This window comes from Budorcas taxicolor, chromosome 20, assembly GCF_023091745.1.
Source record: "Budorcas taxicolor isolate Tak-1 chromosome 20, Takin1.1, whole genome shotgun sequence".
Taxonomy (NCBI): domain Eukaryota; kingdom Metazoa; phylum Chordata; class Mammalia; order Artiodactyla; family Bovidae; genus Budorcas; species Budorcas taxicolor.
Window position 1 is genome coordinate 24,280,815 of NC_068929.1, and position 18,525 is coordinate 24,299,339.

At 41.6% G+C, this 18,525-nt stretch overlaps 1 protein-coding gene across 1 annotated transcript in view; it reads right to left on the reverse strand.

Moving 5' to 3' along the window:
* The window catches only part of RAB3C (RAB3C, member RAS oncogene family), a 262,371-nt gene extending 245,423 nt beyond the window's left edge, over nucleotides 1–16,948 (reverse strand). The window contains exon 1 of the mRNA XM_052659277.1: nucleotides 16,721–16,948. Within this exon, the coding sequence (XP_052515237.1) occupies nucleotides 16,721–16,948 (228 nt within the window). The remainder of the gene's footprint in view (nucleotides 1–16,720) is intronic.
* Between the last annotated feature and the right edge of the window lie 1,577 nt (nucleotides 16,949–18,525).

Here is an 18,525-nt window from a genome sequence, read left to right on the forward strand (position 1 = left end):
TGCTAACTCATTAGCAGTATCTTGAGTGTTTGATAGAATTATTGAGAAACTGCCCATTGATACAGTTAGGGAGGACCATGTGGTCAGTCAAGGCAAAACAATAGTTGTGAAATGTTCCACATTTTTCAAATTCTCATGGGTATGAATATAAGAAGCGCATGCCATATAATATCTATGATTCAAGTTCTCTAGAATGTTAATTTGGGCTGTCTGCCTTTTGTTTGGTAACTGAAAGGTTTTATATAGAAAATATAAAACACTACCTTCTTCATTGTGCAGGATATATGCCTTCGCCTTTCCAGATCCCTTCTTTACCCAATTCCATCCTGCTCTGTGGTCCAGGGAGCTGATTTGTATGAATCGCTAAAACAGAGTTCCCCTGATGGTAGGCTAAGCCAATAAGCGGCACAGGTGAAAGGTCAGGGGTCAATAGGACTGAGACATCTGGACATTTCTTCCCTTGGCCCCTTCTCTGCAGAGTCATTGACAGGCAGAAGCCTTGGCCTCTTAGAAGAACACAGCCCCTCCTCCACCCACGCCTAGAGCTTCAGTTACAGCTCTCTCCTGGTCCCCATTCCCTTCACTCCAAGGGTGGCAATAATTCTGAGTCTATACCTCCCCCTTCGAGCTTCCCCAAACTCTGTACATACCTTTGTAAAAATCTTTTAAATCTCCTAAAGCATCCAGTGCATTGCTCTCTCAAACCCTGTTGATACTTTCACTCCTTCAATTTTAAAAAATTTTATGTCTCCGTTTTACTTTTAGTTTATACTCCATGGTTTTGCACCTGATACTTTACAGACGTTCTAGGATTTAGTTGTTTTCAAAGACTGGAGACTTCTTGAACGTGGAAACCTTGCCTTTCACTTCTCTGTATCCATCAATGGGTTGAATAAAGTCATTTCTGTCAGCTGATGCTCACACTTGCTATTTCTTTTATCTTGCTGGTTGAGTTGTCATAGTGGCTATGCTGAAGACTAGCAAAATTCATGTTTTTAGAGCAAAAGCAGGAGGAAAAATATTCGTAATGCTGAAAATAACTATCTAGCTGGGGAAATGCTGCACTTTTCTCTTAAATCTTACTTGAGAAAAAATGCAAAGCAATTAAATGCTTCATTTGTACTCAGATTTAAGCTGTGTTTATATAATACCAGAACAACTGGTCAGTTCAGTATCATTGAAATAAATCAACAGGAAAAATGAGTGACTTGGTGACACAGACACAGTCCACATCTTAGATCAGAGGCTGCCGGTATCACTGGTATAATTTCCTAAGGAAATTATATCCCAGTATTTTAATAACAGCTCTCCAAGGATCTAATGATTTACAATTGTTTTGTTATAGGGCAGGACATCAATTTTATGAGCATTTAATAAACAGGCTTGTGGGTTTGGCTTTCCTGTACAGTTGATGGCTCAGTCTAAATGCACAGATGGCTCCAAAACACCAAGAAACATCTCAACAACACAGCTGACTACACTTGGGCAGATTAACATTTACCAGTGGCTACAGAGAGGAACCAAGGTGTCCAGAAGACGTTTCATCTTTTCAGTGTGCCAGTATATTTCATTACCATGTCAAGATACCAAAATAAAGCTCTTCATATAAATATCTGCCTACATTAGAAATGGTGACTTATGGCCCCCCACAAAGTTCATGGAGAAGGCAATGGCACCCCACTCCAGTACTCTTGCTTGGAAAATCCCATGGATAGAGGAGCCTGGTAGGCTGCAGTCCATGGCGTCGCGAAGAGTCGGACACGACTGAGGGACTTCACTTTCGCTTTTCACTTTCATTGGAGAAGGAAATGGCAACCCACTCCAGTGTTCTTGCCTGGAGAGTCCCAGAGACGGCGGAGCCTGGCGGGCTGCCATCTACGCGGTTGCACAGAGTTGGACACAACTGAAGCGACTTAGCAGCAACACAGTTCTAGAAAGTGTGGAGTTAGGTAGGTAGGTAACGTCAACATCGGTAAAATGCAGGAGACAGAGAAAGAAAAACGACCTGCTATGTGTTGGCACTATGCTAAGAACTTCATAAATATTTTATGAAATCTTTACAAAGAATTGTAAGCAACACACTCAGATCTGCTAACCACTCGTTCGCTATGTGACCTTGGGCAAGTTATCCACTCTCCTGCTTCAGTTTCCCTATCTGTGAACTGAAGCTAAGAACAGCAAATATTCCATCCTTCTTCTGATACTGTTTTGCATTTATCAGGTTGTTCTGATTATTTCTCCATAGCACTATCATAATCTATAACTTTTTTATTTTACTTTCAACCTCAAATTCCTTCACTGTGTCTGGTACATAGTACAAACTCCATAAATGTCAATCAAGTGAATTAATGAATGAAAAAATTGCTTTTCACTTGTCAGTTCTTAGCTTAGATATATAGATGTTCTCAGAAGCCTTCCCAGAGTCCTCAAGACCAAGTTAGGCATCTTTCCTGGCAGTCCTGAGAACTTATCACAGCAGATGAATTCTGTCTTCTTCCATCTACCATCTCATCAGACGGTTGCCTCCTAATGGCCAACTCTGTGCATCCTTCACTATTGTACCCCCACCAACAAGCACAGTGCTTGGCACACAGTAGGCATCCAACAAATATTTGGTTTGATTAAATTACTAGACTGGGTACAAAAGTCTGAAGGTTGGTACACTATTTACAAAAGAAAACTAATGTTTATTGTCAGTTTTGTACCTAGTATTGAACTGGGTATAAGTATTTATTATAGCAAATATTAGCAACTAAGAGGTAGGGGTTATTTTCTCTCATTTCACAAATAAGTAAATGTTGGCACAGGGAAGTTAGTGCTCGAGGTCACATAGCTAGTGAAAGCAGGGTCAGTATTTGAACCACAAACTCCCTGCCCCTTGGTGGCACACACTTAGTGATCCATGGGGTGATCTTTTCTTCCATATTTGTTTTCCTGTCTTCCCACATGGGTGGTAAGCTCTGCTAGGCCAGGAACAAAGTCTGTACCATCCTTCGTATTTTGTCAATGCTGAGAAGAGAGGTTTAAACACAGCAGGATGGGGGAGTCACTGCTTCTGGCTGTCTGAAAGAGTGAATGTTTTCATGCATCTTGACATTTCACACACAGTATCAGCTTCTTCTCAGGGGTGAAACTAAATCTTGCCTTTCTTAATATCCCAGGAAAAGCAGATGCTAAGTTAGAAGAAACGTGACAGGGGGAAAAGAGCATACAAGTGAAAGCACCAGGAGTGGTCTTGGCAGCTGTCACTGGCTTCTGCAGTTCTCTTAAGGAATTCACCCGGGGAAAAAGTGTTGCTTCCTTAGCCACAGATTACAGGGTTGAACACCATCCTGAAATCAATGGTCAGGGTGACTAGGCTAGGTGAGCATCAAATGCAAAGACTGTAGTCAGGTATTTATTCCATTAACTCAGATGCTTCCTTCCAAATACTCTACTTTTTATGCACTCTCCCCAGCAGTGGACACAGGCATTCCAGAAATGTGTGAGAAGTGAATGGAATGTGTTCCAGTCCCTCCTACTATGCAGATCTATGTGTTTTAAGCACAAAACAGATAAAGCACAAGCTGCTCATGCCGGAAGATAGTAAGTTTCAAATAAATAACTGATTCCTTTCTCTAACTATAAATAATTTCTTGGAACAGGTAAGAAGGGAATATAGAAAGATATAGAGCAATTACTTATTGTGGAAAAGGTGCATGCTAGAGATTAATATATGTAAGATTAGAGGGAGTTGGATAGAAGATGGTGAAGTAGAAGGACTTGAGCTTACCTCCTCTCACAAAACCACCAAGATCAGGACTAACTGCTTGTTGAACCGTGTCAACAAAAAAGACTGAAACCTACCAGAAGAAATATTCTCCACCCAAAAGCAAAGCAGCAGCCACAACAGGATAAAAAAAGGAGCACAATAAAATCAAATCCCATACCCGCTAGATGGGTGACCTACAAACTGGAAAACAGCTAATCATACAGTTTCTCCCACAGAAGTGAGAGTTCTGAGCCCCACACGTGGCTCTTCAGCCTGGAGTGGGGGGGGGAGGCGTGGCATCAGAAGGAATAGTCCCCAGAGGATCTGGTTGTGCAGGCCAATCAGGATTGATCGCACGAACCCCACAGGAGTGGGTGAAACAGAAACTTCATGCCTGGAGGGTGCACACGAAGTATCGTGTGCACTGGAACCCAGAAACAGAGCAGTGATTTCATAGGATCCTGGGCCAGATTGACCTGTAGGTCTTGGAGGCCTTGCTGGCGAGGCAGGTGCAGGTGTGACTCACTACGGGGACAAGAACACTGGTGGTGGAGGTACCTCGGAGTACTCACTGGCATACTGGAGGCTGCCATTTTGACACAAACACCTGGCACTACCCAACAGCCTGTAAGCACCAGTGCCAGGACCCTCCAGGGCAAATAACCAACAAGGAAGGAACAAAGCCCTACTCATAAGCAGACAAGCTGCCTAAAACCTTCCTGAGCACAACTAAACACACTTCTTGACATGGCTCTATTAGGGGATGCACACTGATTGAAACCGCCCACCCTGGCCAGGCACCATAGTAACCATTTGCATGAGTTGTTTTATGACAGGAGATTCTGATAAGGAATACGGAACTAATAAGCCACCACCAACCGGAAGAGTTCAGGAAAGGTCGAAAGGAGACACCGAGTGTCCATCCACTTCCCAGAATCCTTCTCGCTAGCATCTGTCTTGGCTGAGCAATGTGTGCGCCGCCAGGAAAGACTCTGAATTAGAATGATTGGCGAAAGACCACCCAAAAACTAATACCATCACCATAAAACCCGAGACTGCGAGCCACGGGCAGAGCAGTTCTCCTGGGTTCCCCTCCCCTACTGCTCTCCACCCGGGTGCCCTTTCCCAATAAAATCTCTTGCTTTGTCAGCCGTGTCTCCTCTGACAATTCTTTTCCGAGTGTTAGACAACAGCCCAGTTTTGGGCCCTGGAAGGGGTCCCCTTTCCTGCAACAGCTCTGCCCACCAGAGAGACAAGACCCAGTTCCACACAGCAGTGGGCAGGATCAACTTCACCCACCAGGGTCAAGAGTCAGACACAAGAAGCAAGAGGAGCTACGATTCTGCAGTCTGCGGAAGGAGACCACAAGTGCAGAAAGTTAGACAAAATGAGACAACAGAGAAATGCGTTCCAGATGAAGGAACAAGATAAAAACCCAGAATAACAACTAAGTGAAGTGGAGACAAGCAATATATCCAGTAAAGTATTTAGTATAAAGATAGTAAAGATGATCCATGATCCTGGAAAAAGAGGGGAGACAGAGACCAAGAAGATACAAGAAAAATTTAACAAAGAGCTAGATGAGAGGTTTCTCTAGTGGCTCAGTGGGAAAGAATCCGCCTGACAGTGCAGAACACAAGTTCGATCTCTGCTTTCACATGCCACAGAGATACTAAGCCCATGTGCCGCAACTATTGAGCCTGTGCTCTAGAGCTGGAAGCTGCAACCAATAAGCTCATGTGAGGGCACTTACTGGAGTCCACACGCCTTAGAGTCCATGCTCCACAACAAGAGAAGCCAGCAATAAGCCTGTGCACTACAATGAAGAGCAGCCCTGCCCTCCACAACTAGGGAAAGGCCCACACAGGAATAAAGATCCAGCACAGCCAAAAACAGATGCATAAACAAAATCATATTAAAGAAGAGCTAGATGATATAAAGAATGAACAGAGGAACAATGACTGAAATGAAAAGCAGACTAAGCTAAGCTAAGCTAAGTCGCTTCAGTCGTGTCTGACTCTGTGCGATCCCATAGATGGCGGCCCACCAGGCTCCCCCGTCCCTGGGATTCTCCAGGCAAGGACACTGGAATGGGTTGCCATTTCTGTCTCCATGAAAATATTCCATAAATGAATTTCAGTAACTCTTAAACATTCCACAAAATTTCCTAAGAACCTGTGAGAGTATAATACCTGGCAATCCTCTCTCAAACAGAAATTCACCTATCTGCTACATTACTGCTGATGATCTGAGAGGAATCAACAGAATAAATGAAGCAAAAGGTGGGGGGAAGTAAGCTGGAAGACAGAATGGTAAAACTCAATGACACAGAACAGAATAAAGGAAAAAGAATGTAAAGAAATAAGGACAGTTTAAGAGACCTCTGCCACTGCTGCTGCTGCTAAGTTGCTTCAGTCGTGTCCAACTCTGTGTGACCCCATAGACGGCAGCCCACCAGGCTCCCCTGTCCCCGGGATTCTCCAGGCAAAAACACTGGAGTGGGTTGCCATTTCCTTCTACAGGACAACATTAAACATGCAAACATTCTCAACAGGGGTCACAAAAGAAGAAAAGAATGGGCTTGATAAAATATTTGAAAAGATAATGGTGCAAAAACTTCCCTCACATGGGAAAGGAAATGTTCACTCAAGTCCAGGATGTTCAGAGAGTCCCATATAGGATAAACCCAAGGAGGAACATGCTGAGACATGTATTAATCAAATGGTGAAAAGCTAAAAACAAAGAGAAAATATTAAAAGTAACAAGGGAAAAAACAACAAATCCCCATAAGGTGATCAGTTAATTTTTCAGCAAAAACTCTACAGGTCAGAAGGAAGTGGCATGATATATATAAAGTGATGAAAGGGAAAAACCTACAATGAAGGATACTCTACCTAGCAAAGCTCTCACTCAGACTTGATGGAGAAATCAAAAGCCTTACAGACAAAGAAAAGCTAAGAGATTTCAGCACTACCAAAACAGCTTTACAAAAAATGCTAAAGGAACTTCTCTAGGCAGAAAAGAAACAGACACAAGTAGAAAACAAAAAAATTACAAAGGGGAAGGCTGCCCAGTCAAGGCAAACATACAGTAAAGGTAGGAAATCATCAACACAGAAATATGGTACCAAAACCAATGATCATAAGAAGACCAGCGTACAAATGCAGACTGTAGCAAATGCTTTGGAAATTAAAAGACCAGTAATTTAAAACGATCTTATACAGATACAGTCTGCTATATCAAATCCTCATGGTTACCACAAACTGAAAGTCTATAATAGACACAAAAAAAGCAAAGCAATCTAGTCATCTGCTCACAAGAGAAGAGAACGAAAGAGGAAGGGAAGAAAAAAGACCTACAAAACAAATCCAAAACAGCAATAAGAGTATACACATCATTAATTACCTTAAAGGTAAATGGATTAAATGCCCCAACCAAAAGACACAGACTGGCTAAAATGAATACACAAATAAGATCCATACATTAACACATGCTGTTTATAAGAGACCCACTTCAGATCTAGGGAGGCATTTAGATGGAAAGTGTGAGGATGAAAAGGTATTCCATGCAAATGGAAATCAAAAGAAAGCTGAAGAAGTGACACTCATATCAGACAAAATAGGCTTTAAAATAAAGGTTGTTAAAAGAGACAAGAAGGATACTACATAATGATCAAGGGATCAATCAAGGAAGATACAACAATTGTAAATATATATGCACCCATCATAAGAGCAGCTCAATACATACGGCAAATACTAACAGTCACGAAAAGAAAAATTGACAGTAACAATGTGGGGGATTCTAACACTCTACTTACATCAGTGGACAAGCCATCAAGACAGAAAATCATTAAGAAATTAGATGGACCTATCTGTTATTTATAGAGCAGTAGATCAGATTGATCTAAAGCTCTATAAATATTAAGTCAGATGGACTTAATTGATATTAATAGAGCATTCAATCCAAAAGCAGCAGAATACACACACATTCTCAGATCCATTTGGAACATTCTCTAGGATCAGGTCAGTTCAGTGGCTAAGTCATGTCCAACTGTTTGCAACCCCATGGACTGCAGCACGCCAGGCTTCCCAGTTCTTCACCAACTCCCAGAGTTTCCTCAAACTCATGTCCATTGAGTCAGTGATGCCATCCAACCATCTCAACCTCTATCATCTTCTTCTTCTCCTGCCCTCAATCTTTCCCAGCATCCGGATCTTTTCCAATGAGTCTGTTCATCGCATCACGTGGCCAAAATATTATAGCTTTGGCTTCAGCATCAGTCCTTTATATTCAGGGTTGATTTCCTTTAGGATTGACTGGTTTTATCTCCTTGCTGTTCAAGGGACTCTCAAGAGTCTTCTAGAGCACCAATTCTTTGGCACTCAGCCTTCGTTATGGTTCAGCTCTCACATCCATACATAATTACTGGAAAAACCATAGCTTTGACAAGACAGACCTTTATCGGCAAAGTAGTGTCTCTGCTTTTTAATATGTTGTCTAGACTTATCATAGCGCTTCTTCCAAGGAGCAAGAATTGTTTAATTTCATGGCTGTAGTCACTGTCTGCAATGATTTTGGAGCCCAAGGAAATAAAATCTGTCATTGTTTCCACTTTTCCGCCTCTATTTCCTTCATCTGTTAAACAGGGCTAATAGGAATAACCACATTCTTTCATGGGGTTTGGCAAAAAATACATTCTAAAATGCACATAAAGTGCTTACTTTGTGGGTCAACACTGGGTTCATTAAAGTGATGCTCTTATCAAATTTTCAGGAAAATCTTAAAGATCTTTTCCTGATCCCAACAGTTGAAGTCTCTAAATATTGAGAACCAAAAATGCACTGAGGCTGTAGTGAGAATGGTTGAAATCATAAGCATTTTTCAGAGTGGAATTAATGACATAAGCCACCCCTGGGGCTCTAAGAACCTGCCTGCTGTATTAGGCATGTCTTTTACTTCCCTTGTGGCTCAGCTGGTAAAGAATCCACCTGCAAAGTTGAACCCTGGGTTCAATCCCTGGGTTGGGACGATCCCCTGGAGAAGGTAAAGGCTATTCATTCCAGTATTCTGGCCTAGAGAATTCCATGGACTGTATAATCCATGGAGTCGCAAAGAGTCAGACATGACTGAGCAACTTTCACTTTCACTTTCCTTTCTGTATTCAGATGCTTTGACAGCTGGGGCTTGTGAATCCTGGAGGGACTGCCCCGCTCAGTTAGTTAACTCTGAGAGGCAGTAAACAACTCACTGGAACTCATGCAAACCATCAATACAGAGCTCACAGGGCAAACATTCCAGTCTTGGGTTCTCACACTGGGCTACTATCCCCCTGGCCTAATCACTCCAGAGCCAAACAGGCATCTGATGACTTAGGAAAGCCACTAAGCCCCAGAGCCTGCTGCAGGAATTCAAACTAGCCAGTCCTCAGCCTGCTTACATGCCTTATACAGAAACCACAATAGAGGCTGCCATCACATTCCCCTTTCTGCCTGCTGACCCACTCAGGGACTCCCCTTTCCTCCCAAGGGCCTTCCTCCCCACGCCCATGTGTCCTTCTCTTAAAATCTTGGAGCATAACAAACTACTATTTCAAGGGCAGTTGTTTCCTGATTTGTGGGCCTCAACACATCTAACTAACAATAAAACCTGTCTTTTAAAATACCGTCTTCCTCCAGGACTGAGCTGGGGAAGCAGGGTTTATATCTTCTCAGTTTACTCATCCATCTCCTGCATTAGATTTTGATAGAGACAACCACCTTCATATATGGCTGCTGGATGGAAATCAGAATTCCCTTTCGTTGCATATGGACCAGCAGCACATGCTTGATGAGCAGATTCCATTTTTGTGAAAACGAAAAGGCACCCCTTCCTGGAGCTGAGCACAGCTCAGCATGTGGCACTCTGGCTGGAGTGCAGTCACACTTGAACCCTGGTTTGTGCCCTTGTCCAGGGCACAATGGGTACATCTGCATGTGGCAGGCCTCCGATCATCAGGAGGATGACTTTCTTACTAATTCAGGCCAGCCAGAGCTCAGAAATGAAGGAGGGAAGAAGATGGGGAACGGGGAAAGAGGGACAGAAAGGATAAGGAGCGGTGAGGTTGAGGTTAGGAAAAAGAGAATGCAAAAATGATAAAATGCCAGTTCTAATTAATAAGGAAATAGCTATCCCCTTTGTCTGCCTGCCCCCTGCCCAATTTAAACCTACATCCTCCAATTTTTCAAGTCAAGTCTTTTACTTGTGAGAATAAACCTTGATTTCTGGACTTGAACAATGCAGGCCTAACTTAAAAAGGAAAAGTGCTTTTTTTCAGTAAAGGAACTTGCCTTTTATTCAGGGGGGCCACAAATTTAAACCCAGTTCTCTACATAGTCTAGTTTCAAGAATTATCAGTATTCTTAATTTTGTAGATTGCTATAGACTTCGAAGTTCATACACTAGTAATACAGACACTGAAAATAAATACAATACTAAGATATTCTTAATAATGGGTGTTGTATTATTTTTCAATCTTCTCACTGGGAGGAAATCCACTCTACAAAGCCTTTCCTGAAGCTAAACTACTTAAAAATTAAAAGCAAAACATTATAGACTCCAGCTGTGAAATATTTTACTATATTTAAAGAAAAAAACTGATACACAATTGTTCTCCAATGTATTCTTCATAGAATCAAATAGATACACAAAATAAAAGAATAACCTCTAATACTTGAAGTCTCAAAAATTTTGAAAAATTTTGACTTGAGAATCCCAGAAATGATAATAAATAAAAATGCAACAAGAAATGTTAATATAGTGAAGGACAGAGGGATTTGTAAGGATACTAAAGGAATGTAACCTAGTACAAATGAACCATGGTATGTCTCTAAACAAATTTATTCCAAGGCAGTAATCAACTTCCACAAACAGGAGGTGTAACACATCCAGAAAGAAATGTCAATGTTTTTAGTAGCTGTTAAAATGTGTTCTTTAAATGTGGATCATTACAAATCCAATAATCCAGTCTGTGGTTTCAGAATCCCTGCCACCCCCCAACCCCACTGCACATGCAAAAAACCTACTCATGAAATTAAAAGACTCTTGCTTCTTGGAAGAAAAGCTATGACTAACCTAGACAATATATTAAAAAGCAGAGACTTCGCTTTGCCAACAAAGGTCTGTATAGTCAATACTATGGTTTTTCCAGTAGTCACATATGGATGGATGTGAGAGTTGGACCACAAAGAAGGCTGAGCATCAAAGAATTGATGCTTTCCAACTGTGGTGCTGGAGAAGACTCTTGAGAGTCCGTTGAACAGCAAGGAGATCAAACCACTCAATCCTAAAGGAAATCAACGCTGAATATTCATTGGAATGACTGATGTTGAAGCTGAAGCTCCAATACTTTGCCACCTGATGTGAAGAGCCAACTCATTGGAAAAGACCCTGATGCTGGGAAAGATTGAAGGGAGGAGGAAAAGGGGGCGACAGAGGATGAAATGGTTGGAATACATTGCTGGCTCTGTGGAGATAATGGAGGACAGGGAAGCCTGGCGTGCTGCAGTTCATGGGTTCACAAAGAGCTGGACACAACTTAGTGACTGAACAGCAACAAATAAAAAACTGGGCAGTCTTACCACCCAGGTTCTCTCCTGCTGACACTGCGGAACTACCCTAGCCTCAAGTTTGAGGTTTCTTTGCCTAATGGCAACACTGGAAACAAGGTGTGAGATGTATCACAATTGTGATACTTACTTTGAGCATGAAGTAGCAACCAGATTGGCTTAGCTAGAAGAAGACCTGGATTTTAGACTCTGCTCTGGCACTAACTGTAAGGTGAAGTCAAATCACTTCACCTCTCCTTATATCTTCATTTCCTAACCTGGAAACAGTTCTATTTGTGGACAGTTTAAAATAGTGATCAGAGTTACATGAATATCTACAGCTTTTCTTGGTAGATAATAATGAACTGGACTAATCTGTGATGATTTTTATTGCTATGAAACAATTTTGCTTCTCTTCCTTTGAAATATATAATAGGCTATGATAGTGTGATAGAATAAGAAACACATATTTGGTCTTCCTCCTGGTTCCTGACACAGAGCTTCCATAATCTTTAGAATTTTCTAAGTGATGGGAGTGAAAGAGCATCTTTTATTATTCATAATAAGCCCCTTCCTGCCACCCAAGAGTTCATGCTAATGAGGTGACTCCTGGTTTACACCTACATAGCTTCAAAATGGGGGCTTATTACAACATTGTAAATCAGTTATATTCCAATATAAAATAAAATAAAAAATAAAAAGAATAGGGGCTGACTGTAAGAAGAACAAACTATGTGACCAAAAAGTTGAAACTTTCAGCCCCATCCCTGACCTCTGGGAGGGGAGACAGGCTGAAGACTGAATTAATCACCAATGACCAAGGATTGCATCCGTCATGCCTATGTAAAGGGAGCTCCATAAAAATCCCAAAGGATGAGGTTTAGAGAGCTTTGGGGTCGATGCATGTATTAGGGTGCTGGGAGGGTGACACACCAGAGACTGCAGGACGCTGCACCCCGTCCCCCACAAAAATTTGCCCTATGCTTCTATCTGGTTGTTCCTGAGCTGTGTCCTTTATAATAAATTGGTAACAGTAAGTAAACTTTTCCTGAATTCTGTGAGCTGTTCTAGCAACTTATCAACCATGAGGGGTGGGGTTGTGGACCTGTCAATTTATATCCTGTAGGTCAAAAGCACAGGGGCCCAGATTTGTGATGGGTGCCTGAACTGGGGGATGGGAGGAGAAGGGATACGGTTTGTGGAACTGATTCCTTTACTTGTGGGATCTGTGCTAACTCTGGGTAATTAGTGTCAACGTTGTATTAAATTACAGGACATCTCGTTAGTATCTGCATAGAAATGAAGAATTCTTTGGTTTGGAAAACTCCCACATTTGGTTCCAGAAATGTTGCAAGTAGAAACAGATTATACATAGTACAGGCTAAGATAGTTGTGGACACCTTAATGAATCTTGTGAGTCCCTTGGACTGCAAGGAGACCCAACAAGTCCCTCCTAAAGGAGACCAGTCCTGGGTGTCCACTGGAAGGACTGATGCTGAGGCTGAAACTCCAATACTTTGGCCACTTCATGTGACGAGTTGACTCATTGGAAAAGACCCTGATGCTGGGAGGGATTGGGGGCAGGAGGAGAAGGGGACGACAGAGGATGAGATGGCTGGATGGCATCACCGACTTGATGGACATGAGTTTGGGTGAACTCCGGGAGTTGGTGATGGACAGGGAGGCCTGGCATGCTGCGATTCATGGGGTCGCAAAGAGTCAGACACAACTGAACGACTGAACTAACTAACTAACTCACTAACGAACTTGTTACACATTAATACAAGTGCATAAAAATACTATTAGCTGGGGAAAACAGTTCATGTTTGACTGCTGCTGCTCCTAAGTCGCTTCAGTCATGTCCGACTCTGTGCGACCCCATAGACAGCAGCCCACCAGGCTCCCTCATCCCTTGGATTCTCCAGGCAAGAACACTGGAGTGGGTTGCCATTTCCTTCTCCAATGGGTGAAAGTGAAAAGTGAAAGTGAAGTCACTCAGTCATGTCTGACCCTCAGCGACCCCATGGACTGCAGGCTTCCAGGTTCCTCCGTCCATGGGAGAGTACTTCCCAGGCAAGAGTACTGAAGTGGGGTGCTATTGCCTTCTACTAGCAATATAAAATGGCAAACCATCAATGCCAGATACAGTCACAAATAAATAAAGTAAAAAAAACTGTACACAACTAATTATTTCCCACTATAGTTATAACAAAGCAAGAACCCCTAGAATTACTATAGGAATATTTAGATTTAAGCAAGCTAGCCTATTACTCTTTATCCCTTCTTCCTCTGCATGACTGAAGTCATTGAGATGGTCAAACTCTTTCAAAAACATGTTCTTCAGCATCCCAGGATACATTGTCTAAGATTCTATCAGCTGTTCATGAGAACACGTCTTAATTAGGGCAACATGGTGAATGGGAACAAACCAAAGCATTAGAATTTGATAGACCTAGCCTGGAATCAACCCCTTGACATCTATGATCTTGGACAAGCTATTTAATTTGTTAGACATGACTTAGCAAGTGAACAATAACAAAAACCTTCAGGTTTCTTGTATAAAATAGGAGTAATAATAAAGAGTTTGGTTGTTGTGGGAATTGGATATAAGGCATAGGTATATGTTCAATAAATGCTAGCTGCATATAATATTTACACAGCTTGATATTTGCTTATAGACATACAATTACTCCATGAGTATTCATTTCTTTTCCCAACTATACTATAGGTTCAATGAGCCAAAATCTTTGCTTTTGAGTGGTTCACAATCTAGTAGACCAGTTGGAATAACGTAGTGTCAAATCTATTTTCATACCCCCAGAATCATGGGCATGTTAAGAGTTTCCAACGTCCCTAAGAGGAAGAAATAAGATTGTTTTGATCACAAAGAAAATAGACTACCATTGTGACTGAGGTGAGGAGAGAGCTGGGTGAAGGGTTCCTGGGTGGCTTATCCCTGAAGGGAGTGTGGGTGTCCACAGAATGGAGAATGAGCTCCCAGGCTGGACTGGGCTATGAAGAGAATTAGAGGTTTTGGGGAAATGGTAGATTACGGATGCATGCGTGCATGGAAGTTGCTTCAGTCGTGTCTGACTCTGTAACCCCCTGAAGTGTAGCCCGCCAGGCCTCTCTGTCCATGGGGATTCTTCAGGCAACAATACTGGAGTAGGTTGCCACGCCCTTCTCCCGGGGATCATCCCAACCCAGCGATCGAACCTGCGTTTCCTATGTCTCCTGCATTGCAGGCAGATTCTTTACTGCTGAGCCACTGGGGAAGCCTGGATTATGGATGAGTAGAGACAAATTTGAACAGATTTATATGTCAGGGGCTTTTTAGTGAAGTTAATGGTAACTGAGAAGCACAAGGAGGTATCAGAGTAGAAGCAGTTCAGGGAGCCAAATTGGGCTTTGCAAGGCTCAGAAAAGAGCAACTTTCACGCAGAAGACCCGAACAGATGCAACCGAACTTCAATGTACACGAGTGAACTCTGGCCTGGTACTATCACTGAGGGTTTTGAAATGTTTTTGTAAGTATGAGATTATAATTCTCAAAAATGTATATTATTTGAAGTATATCTGTTTTGTATTAAGGACAGATAACTTTACATCTCTACAGAGCAATTCTTTCAAGAATCTAAATTGAGAAACTGCTAGAAATTATAGGATTGCATTTATACACCATGTTGGTGTTTTACCTAAACAATCACAACAACCACCTTTAAACATTCCTAAGATTAATGGCAGGAGCTGTCAGCCAGAGAAATAACAGTTCTTCCGTATTAGCAGAAAGAACATGGTCACAAAGGTAAGAGATGTGTAGTTACCAAATTAATTTTCAATTCATCAAAGTCCATAAAAACAAAGAGACCTTTCTTAGGCCTGGATCTGAAAGTTATCTCCATATAATAATCAGTTGCTTAAAGCTCAAAGGAAGAGAATGTGAAGCAATAAACACAGCTTTTTCTGTCTCCATATACAGGGCTGCATGCTTCTAAAGAGGGATCCACCCAACAAAAATATCTTTGGGAACCAGTAGAGCAGCAATGGGAACAGGGTCTATTTTTCCAAGTTCTTTTCTGAGTTCTAATTAGACTTTGAAAACTCCATAATGAGAATAAGTAAAATCTAATAATCTACTGTAAGCTGCCTAAGAGGATATCTACCTGTATGTATATCTGCATCTTTGAATTTTATTCCTAAGAGCTTTAAGATATGAAAGGACATCTGCTATATTTATTATATACAGATATCTTAAGGGATCTTTCCTTTAAAAAAAAATGTAAGTGTTTTACTCCAAGATTTGTCTTTCTTTCAGCTTTCCATATTTGAGGAGGCAAGCTTATCATCAGTCCTACAAATCAACCCTGGCACCAGCAACAAATGTTAGTAGGTGTTGGAATTGTATCAGAAGAAGACAGAAAGCTAAATTCTTGGGAAACATCCATTTATAGCTCAAATCCATCTGAGTGGCAGATGTACAAAAGAACAGAGAAAGGGGACCAAAACTCACTATAAAAGCATTCTACCATGGTGCCCATACATTACATGATGTACAAAAAATACTATATAACTCTCTATTGGTATAGTCAATTTTTTTTGTTACTTCATCTCTTATTTATTTCAAACCTGCTACCCATATGTACTTTTTCTTCTGTTTGTCACTTGCTATTCTCCTCAGTTATCACAACCGTTTAGTTAAGGAATCTCTGATCTTCTACAGGGGGTGAGGAAGAGGCAGAAAGCCAGGTACACAGCCTCAAAACTTATTGAAGAACCTTCTCCTTAGGGAAAAACCCTGTTTAAAATAAATACTTTATTTCATGTGTCTTGCTGGGTTGGACTGTGTGGTAAACATAACTCTTGTTGCTGAAAGCACAAAGTCTGAGGAGATTAAATACACACTTTACAAAATTTAGCTAGGGCATTATGAAGGGATAAACCTAAGCTTTCTCTACAATATGCTTTAAAATGACCAGGGCAGGCTGCTTCCTGTGACTTGAAAAGGCTAGTTTCAGTTTGCCTATTTTGTCAATTAGAAAAGTGTCAGAGAAGGACTCAGAGACTTGCTCCAGGTCACACAGACCATACAAGACAGAGCCAGACTTTCTATTGAGTGTTCCTTACCACAACAGACAGACATTTGGATTTTCTTTCCTCTGAAGAGTCTTGAGAAGCATCAAATGACAACAAGGTCTAATTCAGTCTCCACACCTTAGAGAGGCATCACTCTCTTGGCCTTTGACCTAGAATGTGCTGTGGCAAAGAACCTGGCAATGGGGGCTGATGGGCCCCCATGGGATCAGAACAAGGCAGAAAGCGTTTGCCTCACACACATACACAGTCAATGTCCTAGGCTGAAGGATGCTGTCGGTTCAAAGTCACTTACCCAAATCTGGAGCTTAATTCTCTTTTCATTTTTGAATACAGTTTTGACTTTGAAATCGATCCCAACTGTGCTGACGAACGCAGATGTAAAGGAGTCATCTGCGTAACGGAAGAGAAAAGATGTCTTCCCCACACTGCTATTGCCAATGATAAGCAGCTTGAACATGTAGTCAAAGTTCTGATCAGAGGAGTCTTTCTGGCCATACCTGGCATCTTGGGCAGAGGCCATCTGTGGGGAAAAAACAAAAGAGGTGTGGATGAGTCTTCCATTTGCTATGAAGCTAGCAGCACATTCATTATTGGCCTTGCCAGAAACAGATGTCAGACCACTTAGGAAAGAAGTTGAGAGAGCTCCCCAGCCTTCCTCTGATGCTGGTATCCATGGCAATAATTCCCTGCTGGAAGACCGAAAAGCAAATCTTACGGCTCTTTCCAGCTGTGTTAGTGTTTGTCACTGCTCAGCATTCAGAGCGAATCAAAGACACCAAAGGAGATGTAACATGAAAAGCGAAGATATGAGGGCATGCAGATTCTGGAACTTTGTAATTCCAGTGACAGCGACACCAAAGTGGCTGAACAGCAGGGTGCTTTTTCCTGAGTTATCTGAATTATTAGGGTCTCTCTTATTTTCTAGGGAAGCATACCCAAAGCCTATCTCTATTTCATCTATTGATATCACTTTAAATCACCATCCTTACATACTTGATCAATCTCTTTCAAATAAAAAATAATGATAATGACAAATACATATGGTTCAAACAATGTGCCAGGAACTGTTAAACCTCATCACAACCCTATAAGTGGGTGCCTTTATTATTTCTGTATTAAAAGGAGACAGTTGAGGCTCAGAGATACTAAGTAATTTGCTCAATTTCACACACTTTGTAAGTAGTAAAGGGAGGGTTCAAATCAACCAGTGTGGTGCCAGGGCTCACGTTCTTAACACCTCCCAGCCCAGTTCCCAAAGAGAACTAAGGCAATGTGCACATATGCTCTAAAGACAATGTGGGAAAGATTCATTGCAGGTGCGTTCATGAAGAACTCTACCTGGGTTCAAACCTGGGTTCCACCACTTACTGGCTCTGGAATACTGAGGTTTTTTTTATTTTAAATCAGTGTACCTCAGTTTCCTCTCTTCTACGAAATGGGAAAAAAAGTACTATCCAGCCTGAAACACTTGTGAAAGTAACCGACGGTAAATCTGTATGACAGATGTATAAAGAAACCAGCACAGAATAGAGAATAATCTCTATAACAATTAAAAATCCTCTGGGTGGATTTTCCCTCACCTTTTTTCGATGACCATTTTAACATCTATCAAAAATCCTGCTGCATTACTGTAAGTGACATCTGGCTCCATATAGAAACAAGGCAGTTACCCGATTATCTTCGCTGATGCTATGAATTCTTTGTTTGCTGTGCTCGTTAATACAGTAGCTACTAGTCACATATGCTTGTTTATATTTAAACTAAATAAAATTAAAAATTCAGTTCCTCATCCACACTAGCCACATTTCAAATGCATAAGAGCTACTTGAGGTCAGTGGCTACAACACTGGATAGTGCAGGTCCAGGGCACTGTCATAACTGCAGAAAGTTCTATTGTCTGGCTAAAGTCTTTGGCTAGACAGTCTTTTTTCATTCCTTATAAAATCTGATTAATAAGTACTCCTTCTATTGGTGGTGGTTTAGTTGCTAAGTTGTGTCTGACTCTTGTGACAGCGTGAACTGCAGCCCACCAGGCTCCTGGGTCCATAGCATTTTCCAAGCAAGAATATTGGAGTGGGTTGCCATTTCCTTCTCCAG